General features: G+C 35.4%; 1 protein-coding gene across 4 annotated transcripts in view; it reads left to right on the forward strand.

Moving 5' to 3' along the window:
* Window positions 1-116: 116 nt before the first annotated feature.
* Window positions 117-12,935, forward strand: part of LOC127862193 (WD repeat-containing protein 70-like) — a 23,261-nt gene continuing 10,442 nt past the window's right edge. The window contains exons 1-9 of one of the 4 annotated variants that reach the window (XM_052401201.1): window positions 117-194; window positions 4,427-4,487; window positions 4,842-4,937; window positions 6,155-6,280; window positions 7,166-7,380; window positions 7,549-7,605; window positions 8,415-8,548; window positions 8,964-9,117; window positions 9,768-9,844. In XM_052401201.1, the coding sequence (XP_052257161.1) occupies window positions 4,472-4,487; window positions 4,842-4,937; window positions 6,155-6,280; window positions 7,166-7,380; window positions 7,549-7,605; window positions 8,415-8,548; window positions 8,964-9,117; window positions 9,768-9,844 (875 nt within the window). In that variant the 5' untranslated portion in view covers window positions 117-194; window positions 4,427-4,471. Of the gene's footprint in view, window positions 240-4,099; window positions 4,189-4,426; window positions 4,488-4,841; window positions 4,938-6,154; window positions 6,281-7,165; window positions 7,381-7,548; window positions 7,606-8,414; window positions 8,549-8,963; window positions 9,118-9,767; window positions 9,845-12,935 lie in introns of those variants that run through there. The other 3 variants (XM_052401202.1, XM_052401203.1, XM_052401204.1) reach the window with 3 other exon arrangements.

Consider the following 12,935-nt stretch of genomic DNA (forward strand, 5'->3'; position numbering starts at 1 on the left):
AAAGATTGGCAACTCGTCCAATTTTTTTCTATGAAAAATCATGCACTTGACGTTCCATTCTATACATAGATGGTGACGTCACTACGTTATTGTCACCAGTGTGACGTTCTATAAAAAAAAATTAAGTGGTTTGCAACCTTAACAAACGTCTTGCAACACAGATAACTTCAGAAAGTAAACAATAACAATTCGAGGTTTAAAAGATATTTAACTGATTTTCAGCGGTGTTTTTTCTTCAAGTGACTATCACAATAAGACTTTTTGAATTAATTGATTTAAAATTGATTTCATTACATGTTTAAGATTAACACAAAAATAAAACATCAATTGCAATATGTTTTCGCGACATGAAAACTTAATTATTTTATGTTAAACATGTTTAAACCCTACACATAAATTGCCGGAAAAGAATAATTGTGAAAAAGATGATTGTATTTTTTCGTGGAAAATGTTTGTTTATTTTTGTAGATGTAGAGTTTGCAACTTATGTCATTAGTCAATATAAATTGCCGCCTTAGAGTCTTTTGATGATTTTTGCTTTGGCAGACTCTTGGTTCAGATTTATTCTGAACACGAATTATTTCAGCTACTTATGTCATCCACTAAGACAGAATAATATAGTAAAGCTGAACAAATTTGCATCTGGTTATAAAACTTACATGCCTAAAACACAGATTGGTGGGTAGGGTTGTAATTTTATTTTTATTTTTTTTCAGATATGAATTAACTGTATTGATAACTAGTGTGAATTAAAGGATGTCTCAATTTGTTGGGTAACTTATTTTGAAATTATAGACATGTACAGACACTGCAGTGCAGATCAACTGATCTGTTAGTTCACATATCCAGATTGTCCTAATAGAACAAATTGCTGTGGATCCCCTTTTAAACATTCCTAAATTTTCGTTCCTTTATCAGACCTTGGCACACAGGTCAAGTGGGACAAACAATAAACAACCTCACTCTAGAGGCCACATTTATTTTCCGACCTGCATGAAACTTGGTCAGAAGATTTGTCCAAATGATATCTTGGATAAGTATGAAAATTGTAACCTTTGCTTGAAAAACATGGCTGCCAAGGGGTGGGGCATTTTTCCTCTTATGGCTATATTTGGCCATAGTAAAATCTTGTTAACACTATAGAGGCCACATTTATTGTCCAATCTCAATATTATCTTCATGAAACTTGGTTCAGACGATTTATTCCCATAATATCTTGGAAGAGTTAAAAAATAATTCCCTTTGGTTGAAAAACATGGCCACCAGGATCGCAATGTTCTCTGAGCCAGGAAGTTATTTTATAACTTAAACCCACAATGTAATTTTATGAAGATGATAGACGTCCATGCAGTATAATGTTTGCATGCTTTTAAAGATACGCGAGCACTTTATATTTGAAGCTTGAATTTGTAAACATCATGTGGAGACTAAAATTTTGGTTATGATTTTGTGATTACGGTACGCAATTTCAATATCATTTCCATTTATTCCGTCTGGTGTGACAAAAAAAAAAGATAAGTAAATACAACGATGAAGCAGAAATTTCTGTAAAAAAAAAGGATCCCGATTATGAGACATACATTTTTTAAGTACCGGTAGGCATTTAAAAAATAAGGTCTGTTATGTAACCATCAACAAACATTTTTTTTGTTATGGACTAAACAGCTATGCTTTGCAATTTATTTGGTTAGCCGGTTATCCGTTTCTTAAGTAGGTTAACCAGTTAGAAAATTAATATTCGGTTACTCTTGCAGAAAACACAATTTTTGGTTGAACGCAATAAATGCTCAAATCGTTAGTTTTGTTTTACTTCATTTCACTGCATTGGCTAATCCACTTCTCTTATGGCAAACTATCAGCAATTACCAATTAGAGTTGTAAATCATCGGGGTGCAGCGGATTAATGAGCAGGCACACAAGCAATTAGCCCTACTCTGCTGTGTGTTTGTTTAGCACTTTACATTCTATTGTGCCATTGTGTTTACTACCATGGCTTGATAAAATAAATAAAGCTGGACACTGTGATTACACCTGATCACTGTTGTTTTAACACTTATTGCCCTAATAAAGACATTGAGTATAAACAGGCCTTAACAACAGATGTTTGGACACCACTATGCCCATTGCAAAATATATTTACTTTAATTGACAATTGTTATTAATCAGCAAATTGTTAATGCACGTAATTCTTGAAGGATAATGAGTATTAATAAAACACAACATAATTCAAATTCTGCACCCGAGCATATAGTTGCCAGTTTGTCCTACCGAACTTGCGTACTTCCGTACGGTCAAACTTTTGTTACAGTTTCTCATAGCACCTTTAATACTTGACCGATCTCTTTCATATTTGGCATGTAGATACCTTGCATGAACCTCTAACTTTTGATGGCATTTGAGGTCACTGGGGTCAAGGTCAAGGTCACCAAGGCTAATAATAGACTTTTGTTACAGTTTCTCATAGCACCTTCAATACTTTACCGATCTCTTTCATATTTGGCATGTAGATACCTTGCATGGACCTCTACCTTTTGATGAGTTTGAGGTCACTGGGATCAAGGTCAAGGTCACCAAGGCTAATAATAGATTTTTCCGTCACACTTTTGTTACAGTTTCTCATAGCACCTTCAATACTTTACCGATCTCTTTCATATTTGGCATGTAGGTATCTTGCATGGACCTCTACCTTTTGATGACTTTTGAGGTCACTGGGGTCAAGGTCACCAAGGCTAATAATAGACGTTTGTTACAGTTTCTCATAGCACCTTCAATACTTTACCGATCTCTTTCATATTTGGCATATAGATATCTTGCATGGACCTCTACCTTTTGATGATGTTTGAGGTCACTGGGGTCAAGGTCACCAAGGCTATTAATAGATTTTTCCGTCACAATTTTGTTACAGTTTCTCATAGCACCTTCAATACTTTACCGATCTCTCATATTTGGCATGTAGGTACCTTGCATGGACCTCTACCTTTTGATGACGTTTGAGGTCACTGGGGTCAAGGTAACCCAGGCTAATAATAGATTTTTCCGTCACACTTTTGTTAAGTTTCTCATACCACCTTCAATACTCTTTCATATTTGGCATGTAGATAGATTTTTCCGTCACACTTTTGTTACAGTTTCTCATAGCACCTTCAATACTTTACCGATCTCTCATATTTGGCATGTAGGTACCTTGCATGGACCTCTACCTTTTGATGATGTTTGAGGTCACTGGGGTCAAGGTCACCAAGGCTATTAATAGATTTTTCCGTCACAATTTTGTTACAGTTTCTCATAGCACCTTCAATACTTTACCGATCTCTCATATTTGGAATGTAGGTACCTTGCATGGACCTCTACCTTTTGATGATGTTTGAGGTCACTGGGGTCAAGGTAACCCAGGCTAATAATAGAATTTTCCGTCACACTTTTGTTAAGTTTCTCATACCACCTTCAATACTCTTTTATATTTGGCATGTAGATACCTTGCATGGACCTCTACCTTTTGATGACGTTTGAGGTCACTGGGGTCAAGGTCAAGGTCACCAAAGCTAATAATAGATTTTTCCGTCACACTTTTGTTACAGTTTCTCATAGCACCTTCAATACTTTACAGATCACTTTCATATTTGGCATGTAGGTACCATGCATGGACCTCTACCTTTTGATGAGGTTTGAGGTCACTGGGGTAAGGTCACTGAGGCTAATATTAGATTTTCTCAAGGTCTTACCTTTTTCCACAAAATTAACCCATACATCGACAAAGCATCATTGGGGAGCATCCATCAGTTTTACTGATATTCTTGTTCATCAAGGTTTAGAACAATAATTATGTGTAAATGACATAAAGGTAATATTACAACAAAGAAATATCACTGTTTGCCGACAAGCATGTAAAAAATGTTGGAAATGACTTTTGGAAGTGACTAAGTATTAGATTCAAAATGTATAATATTAAATTTATTAATTAGGACCAATAAAATTTGTAAAGAAACAGTATTTAATTGATAAAATGGTTAAAGTAATTAGATTACAAGACAATCAACAAGACAGAGTATATTTTCATAAACATGTAATTGTTTATAAATGTAAACGTTAATCGGATGTTTTTTTCCATTTATGTGGTACAACGACAGTCGGTTAACCGGTTAACCGCTCGAATATCGAAACAGGTTAACCGGTTACGGATTTGCTTAGGTTTGCCATCCCTATTTGCAGTTCATAATAAAATGAAACATGATGTTTGTTTACAAATATGCATTTTCCAATTTACTCTGAAAACATTCATTATAATTTTGTTAAATACTTTCTTACTTTCCTGATCATTAAATGGATTGACATGAGTAAGAAATCATAATACGCTGAAGTTAATTTAAATCTAATGTATAATTAGCTATTTATAATCTGACATCACATTGATATATATTTGTTGCAGAATTCTAGCTGATGAATATTACAAGTTTATAAACAGTTGAGAATCATGTCTGAATTTGATGGTATGTATACAATAAACTAACAAAATATCAAATTACTAATTAAATTAATTATTGTAATCAATGGAATCTAGTCTGTAAACCATACAGACCAGCCATGAAGTGACCAAATTTTCAAATAGCACAACAGGTCTTGCATTTTGATTTTGTTAGAAGTCTTTCATGATAAGTCAACTGTTTTTATCATTTCACCTTGTTCATAACTGTTACATGGTTTCTGTTTTATTGTGGTCACATTATAAACATACTCAGTATGCAATTGTATAGCTTTGTGGTGAAATGAATGATATTGATTAGTTTAATATTATTATATATTATTCATACTTATTGTAAATTGTTTACATTTGATGTTACTAGATGGGAAGAAGAAAGCACGGCAGTTTGATTACATGGCCATGTTTGAACAGGCCAGACAGACTGCAATAGAGAGGACTTCATCCACAGTCAAGCCCGGTATTATGTGTATCTTTTTATTAACTGTCTTTGTAATAACTGTTTTTTGTCTTGAATTAATTGTTAGTTCTTTTTTTTGCTCTTTCAACACTGCTATGTCACAAATGGTGAGGTGAACATTCAAAACAATTGTATGCAAGTATCAAGATTATGATACATGTGCAATGAATACAAATACATTTTACAATATAACAATCATAAAAACATTACTAGACTTGACACCATTCTTTGGAAAGACTTTCTAAAAAAAGACTAGGACTTTGGTATGCGCTAGTGCCAAATTTTACTCCTATTACCATACATATTATTTATAGTTATGTTCATAATTTATGTTAAATGACTAATTTTTCTAAAACAAAAAATAAATTTTACATTGTCTTGCAAATATTTGAATATTAAAACTTATAAGAGTGCCTGGGGATTGTACACTAGATCACAGCATGAGAGGCAGATGCTCTTACCACAGCGCTGAAGTTATTTTATTTGCTCTTTTTTCTTTGAAAGCAATTGGGACTCTGAAATTGAAAATGATTGGTTAGTTGTTCCTACATTGTAATTTCACAATTACACTTGAAGATTTATATACAAAATGTATTCTTAAAATGGTCTTTAGATGCTTTTAAAATTAACTCAGATTTATGCATCAAATGACTTAACCAGGGAAGTTTAAGTTTAGATTGTGTAAACAATGTTATTTCGTGCATTTCTAATCTTAACCATGTTTTTCAAATGATATTTTTCCTTTTTTCGTTTTTCCAATTGATGACATGGGAGCTTTAATTGACTGGTATCTTTTTAATATATACGCATACCTACACAGATCAAGATCTGACAAGTATGGGTGAAGTTTTCAGTATACAAATGTAACTTTTTATATAACATGGATCTATATCAAAGAATATTATTGAAGCTATTTGAAAACCTTACTTCTATGTATGGATTGTATGGTCAGTTTCTCATTTTTCAGTTTTGTATAAATTAAACCCAAAATGTCAGTCAACATTTCTGAATCTGTAAAGAAGGTTTACCTTTAAAACAAGGATTTCTTCTGTATCTTGTGTTTTCCCTAACAGTAGCCTATAACCCATGTTTCAAGACTTCTGGAGGCATATACATTGCATGAACAAAGTAACATTTAAAGTATATTAGAAAGAAACCATAATCACTCAATTATAATTAATGCATACAATTTGACACGTGCACGCTATACATTGTAGATGATGCAGAGGATGTAGATGAACAGGTTGCAAGAATTAACAAACAGAATGAGGTCCTCAGAGAAAGTACGAGCTTCAAATCAACAGATGTGGAACAACCGTCTTCAAATGCCAGCATTGACTCAGGTTTAAAAAAAATGCAAATGAGGCGCTGTGTGGTAAAACAGGTCGGAATGCATGTGCATAAAGTGTCATCCCAATGTAGCCTGTGCACAGGCTAATCAGGGACGACACTTTCCACTTTTATGGTATTTTTTGTTCTAAGAAGGTCTGTTCTTAGCGAAAATCTTGTTTTGGCAGAGAATGTTGTCCCTGACTAGCCTGTGCTTGCTGCACAAGCTAATTTTGGGGACACTTTACACACAATCATTTTATTCGATTTTCAAAGCTGAAATACTTTTATAGATATTTTTTAAGCATACTTATATTGGTTTGAAAGCAAAAGGCTATTTGAAATTCACCATAGACAGTTGCTTGGAAGAACCAGTATTTGGATAAGATGAAGTATGTTTTTCTCCATAGAGGCTAAGAATTCTTTATGACGTACACAGAAATGATATTTTCAAGCTCTGGTCCTGTAGGAAAAAGTACAGAGATTTTTCACTCACTTTGGTGTAATTTGTTCTCGTCTTATGTAAAAGAAGGGTTTGTTTAATAAAACTGTACATTAATCATCCTCATTTGTAATAAATATAAAATAACTTAATTTATTGTGCTAATTATTATTATTCAAAATTGTGGGCATCTTTTATAAATTTCACATAAATGGTTAAAATGTTATGAACAAATATTTCTCATTCTACCGGACAAGCAGTCAGATTATTCCGCTTTTTCAAAGGACGATTGCATTTCTGGAATTTTTGCACTCTGCTTTTGGTCACTGTCAGAAATATCGCTATGCATTTAGTTTATTTAATCAATTAATGCACAATGCTTTTACTAAAGCATTTTTCAACGAATTTAATTTTAATAGGCATGAACTGTGAAAAATTATTCATTATACATTTCTAGATGATGAAATGATTGGTCCTCCTTTACCTCCAAGTGCAACAACATCAAAGGTTCAAGACAACGAGGATGATGATGATGATGATGACAACATAATTGGGCCTCCATTGCCTCCGACAATGACAGATGCTGGATCAAGCCCTTTGAATAAAAAGAAAGCTGACAATGATGAGGAGGAAAATGATGAAGATGATAATGATGAAGAAGAAGATGAAGATGTTAGTGTGTTATTTGGTGGTGTTTTTAGTTCTTAAGAATGTGGTTGTATTGTTTTGTGTTGCTATTGTTTATTGCTTGTTTATTGACATTCATATATCGGGACACCTTTTTAAATTATATAAATTCTTTTAAACAATATTAAATGAATATTTTTGGATTTTTTTCAGCCTCTAAAGAAAATACCATCAAGTCTACAGATTACGTTAGACCATGGAAAGAAAACAGTAGGTTTATCAGTTAGACCATGGAAAGAAAACAGTAGGTTTATCAGTTAGACCATGGAAAGAAAACAGTAGGTTTATCAGTTAGACCATGGAAAGAAAACAGTAGGTTTATAGACCATGGAAAGAAAACAGTAGGTTTATAGACCATGTAAAGAAAACAGTAGGTTTATAGACCATGGAAAGAAAACAGTAGGTTTATAGACCATGGAAAGAAAACAGTAGGTTGATAGACCATGGAAAGAAAACAGTAGATTTATCAAACCAAATTAATATGAAGTCTGAAAACAAAATTATGCCTCTTAAACAAAGTTTTGTTTTTTGGGATTGATTTAATTTCTTTGAAATGAAATTTTGTGGATTGGTAAAGTTAGATATATGTGTTTGAAAATTTTTAGTTGATTTAACAAAATAATATAAAGTCATAAAACATAATGCTTAGACGAAATTTGTTTCTGCTGGATAGATAAAGAAAACTTCGACCTACAGTCATTTGAATATCATCTTGGTAACTCAGGAGTAAAATATCATACATAGCCGGTAATAATTTTGAGGTCAACCAGTCCGGGATCAAGATCACAGTGGCTTAGAACATGAAACTCTAGAAATCTAGAGAACATTTAATTTATCATTAAAGGGATACAGTATTTGAAAGAGCTCCTTAATGCAGTGCAAGACAGGTAAATGTGTCAGACTGTCAGTTTGTATATCTCGCATTCAATCTGATTCTCTGACACAATGTTGAAGCTTTCCATAACACGTGAGCACCTGTTTCAATTGATAATTTGGTTACAATTCAGTAATATTTGCAGGTGTCAGCACTAGCCTTTGATCCATCTGGTGCGCGCCTCATCACAGGGGGCTATGACTATGATGTGAAACTCTTTGACTTTGCTGGAATGGACTCTACACTCAAACCATTTAGGACGCTGCGACCGTGTGAATGGTAGTACATTCGATTTTTTAAATACTTTTTGTGAACTTTGCAAATGGAGTACTATGTATGAAATTATTCATTTGACTTTAAGCACTTTAAGCACTATAACAATGTAAACTAGTTAAACGGTTTGTAAAAAGAAGGGAAAACAAGGTTTAATACATGTGCGTAAAGTGTCGTCTTGATTAGCCAATGCAGTCCAGACAGGCTAATACAGGACGATACTTGCTGTTAACACTGGATTTTTGCTACGAAGAGAGTTCTTTTTAAGAAAAATACCATTAAAGCGGAAAGTGTCATCCCTGCTAATGAGGGACGACACTTGACACACTTATATTAAGACCATATCCCAAAAAAGCTGCACATTTGGCTGCTTTACAAACTTGCTTAAGCGCTGGTCACTTATTGTGTCAACATTCTGCAGTCACCCGATCAAGCAGCTACAGTACAGCAGTACAGGAGATGTCATCCTGGTGGTGGCAGGCAACTCACAGGCCAAGGTGCTGGATCGCGACGGACACGAGAAGTTTGAGTGCAAAAAAGGCGACCAGTATTTGGCAGACATGGGACAGACAAAGGTATGGGCTTGAGTGTAATAGTCACGTTTATATGAGCGATGTTCTGGAAAAACTGGTCTAAGTACAGTACGCACAGGCTAATCTGGTACGACACTTACCGTCTAAACAGGATTATCGCTAATCAGAGACTGCCTTTAAAAAAACACTGTGCAGTGTTGTCCCTGATTTGCCTGTGCTGACTTCAGTTTGTGACAACACTTTACCCTTATTCATTAAGCCCAGTTTTCCCAGAACAAGGCTCATTTTTGGCTGATGTTTAGGACAAGATGGGTGTTGACCAGACATGCAATCGACTAACATATAGGCTTATGGGCTGAAGATGGGTTAGATGGATGTTGGGCAAACATTGGTGGACAATGATTAGGGTGTCCTTTAAGTGAAACAGTGTTAACTTTGTAATATTGGGCTTAATTTTGGTGCCGGAAGGGATAGAGCTATGGGATTGACAAAGTTATGACTTTCTTTTCTGCTACAGTTTAGAGTTTGGTATTGTGGGAGCATGTTTTATGCCAGAAGAATGAAGTTAGTATTTGATGATCTTGTAATCTACCCAAATGGCATAAGAATATAAACATAATATAAATTGAAGTTTCAATACTTTCATTTTCAGTAATGTAAATGCAATTCTTGCAATTGAATGTTATTTTCAGGGCCATGCAGCTATGCTGAATTCCGGATTTTTTAACCCGAAAGTCAAAGCAGAGTTCATGACATGTTCAAATGATGGGTAAATAAACTACTTTCACATTGTGGTGTATGTATAACTGTTTGAGGGATTTCATTATACATGTAGTTTATAAGTGCCCGTTAGGTGATGAGATTTTCAAAAGAAAGAGGGGAATTAAAGTAAAATTTTAATAAAACATAAACAAATAGACGGATGTTGTTTAATACTTGGGTCAAAATTGCAGGACGATTTACCTGCCTCACAGGTTCTAGCAGGACGATTTACCTGCCTCACAGGTTCTAAGTCTGTTGTGTATTGCAGCTGCAATGCTTTTTACAGGTTAGGGATAAATAATTGAGCCTCATTCTGGAAAACGGCTTAATGCGAGTGTGAAAAGTGTTGTCCCAGTATGTAGACACTATATGCAAGTGTGAAAAAGTGTTGTCCCAGTATGTAGACACTAAATGCAAGTGTGAAAAAGTGTTGTCCCAGTATGTAGACACTATATGCAAGTGTGAAACGTGTTGTCCCAGTATGTAGACACTATGCAAGTGTGAAAAGTGTTGTCCCAGTATGTAGACACTATATGCAAGGGTGAAAAGTGTTGTCCCAGTATGTAGACACTATATGCAAGTGTGAAAAGTGTTGTCCCAGTATGTAGACACTATATGCAAGTGTGAAAAGTGTTGTCCCAGTATGTAGACACTATATGCAAGTGTGAAAAGTGTTGTCCCAGTATGTAGACACTATATGCAAGTGTGAAAAAGTGTTGTCCCAGTATGTAGACACTATATGCAAGTGTGAAAAAGTGTTGTCCCAGTATGTAGACACTATATGCAAGTGTGAAACGTGTTGTCCCAGTATGTAGACACTATGCAAGTGTGAAAAGTGTTGTCCCAGTATGTAGACACTATATGCAAGTGTGAAAAGTGTTGTCCCAGTATGTAGACACTATATGCAAGTGTGAAAAGTGTTGTCCCAGTATGTAGACACTATATGCAAGGGTGAAAAGTGTTGTCCCAGTATGTAGACACTATATGCAAGGGTGAAAAGTGTTGTCCCAGTATGTAGACACTATATGCAAGTGTGAAAAGTGTTGTCCCAGTATGTTGACACTATATGCAAGTGTGAAAAGTGTTGTCCCAGTATGTAGACACTATATGCAAGTGTAAAAAGTGTTGTCCCAGTATGTAGACACTATATGCAAGTGTGAAAAGTGTTGTCCCAGTATGTAGACACTATATGCAAGGGTGAAAAGTGTTGTCCCAGTATGTAGACACTATATGAAAGTGTGAAAAGTGTTGTCCCAGTATGTAGACACTATATGCAAGTGTGAAAAGTGTTGTCCCAGTATGTAGACACTATATGCAAGTGTAAAAAGTGTTGTCCCAGTATATAGACACTATATGCAAGGGTGAAAAGTGTTGTCCCAGTATGTAGACACTATATGCAAGGGTGAAAAGTGTTGTCCCAGTATGTAGACACTATATGCAAGTGTGAAAAGTGTTGTCCCAGTATGTAGACACTATATGCAAGTGTGAAAAGTGTTGTCCCAGTATGTAGACACTATATGCAAGGGTGAAAAGTGTTGTCCCAGTATGTAGACACTATATGCAAGTGTGAAAAGTGTTGTCCCAGTATGTAGACACTATATGCAAGGGTGAAAAGTGTTGTCCCAGTATGTAGACACTATATGCAAGTGTGAATATTGTTGTCCCAGTATATAGACACTATATGCAAGGGTGAAAAGTGTTGCCCCAGTATGTAGACACTATATGCAAGTGTGAAAAGTGTTGTCCCAGTATGTAGACACTATATGCAAGGGTGAAAAGTGTTGTCCCAGTATGTAGACACTATATGCAAGTGTGAAAAGTGTTGTCCCAGTATGAAGACACTATATGCAAGTGTGAAAAGTGTTGTCCCAGTATGTAGACACTATATGCAAGTGTGAAAAGTGTTGTCCCAGTATGTAGACACTATATGCAAGTGTGAAAAGTGTTGTCCCAGTATGTAGACACTATATGCAAGTGTGAAAAGTGTTGTCCAAGTATGTAGAATCTTTATGCAAGGGTGAAAAGTGTTGTCCCAGTATGTAGACACTATATGCGAGTGTGAAAAGTGTTGTCCCAGTATGTAGACACTACATGCGAGTGTGAAAAGTGTTGTCCCAGTATGTAGACACTATATGCGAGTGTGAAAAGTGTTGTCCCAGTATGTAGACACTATATGCGAGTGTGAAAAGTGTTGTCCCAGTATGTAGACACTATATGTGAGTGTGAAAAGTGTTGTCCCAGTATGTAGACACTATATGCGAGTGTGAAAAGTGTTGTCCCAGTGTGTTGACACTAAATGCGAGTGTGAAAAGTGTTGTCCCAGTATGTAGACACAATATGCAAGTGTGAAAAGTGTTGTCCCGGTATGTAGACACTTTATGCAAGTGTGAAAAGTGTTGTCCCAGTATGTAGACACTTTATGCAAGTGTGAAAAGTGTTGTCCCAGTATATGGACACTATATGCAAGTGTGAAAAGTGTTGTCCCAGTATGTAGACACTATATGCAAGTGTGAAAAGTGTTGTCCCAGTATGTAGACACTATATGCAAGTGTGAAAAGTGTTGTCCCAGTATGTAGACACTATATGCAAGTGTAAAAAGTGTTGTCCCAGTATATAGACACTATATGCAAGTGTGAAAAGTGTTGTCCCAGTATGTAGACACTATATGCAAGTGTGAAAAGTGTTGTCCCAGTATGTAGACACTATATGCAAGCGTGAAAAGTGTTGTCCCAGTATGTAGACACTATATGCAAGTGTGAAAAGTGTTGTCCCAGTATGTAGACACTATATGCAAGTGTTGTCCCAGTATGTAGACACTATATGCAAGTGTTGTCCCAGTATGTAGACACTATATGCAAGTGTTGTCCCAGTATGTAGACACTATATGCAAGTGTTGTCCCAGTATGTAGACACTATATGCGAGTGTTGTCCCAGTATGTAGACACTATATGCAAGTGTTGTCCCAGTATGTAGACACTATATGCAAGTGTTGTCCCAGTATGTAGACACTATATGCAAGTGTTGTCCCAGTATGTAGACACTATATGCAAGTGTTGTCCCAGTATGTAGACACTATATGCAAGTGTTGTCCCAGTATG

The sequence above is a fragment of the Dreissena polymorpha genome, chromosome 16, assembly GCF_020536995.1.
Source record: "Dreissena polymorpha isolate Duluth1 chromosome 16, UMN_Dpol_1.0, whole genome shotgun sequence".
NCBI lineage: Eukaryota > Metazoa > Mollusca > Bivalvia > Myida > Dreissenidae > Dreissena > Dreissena polymorpha.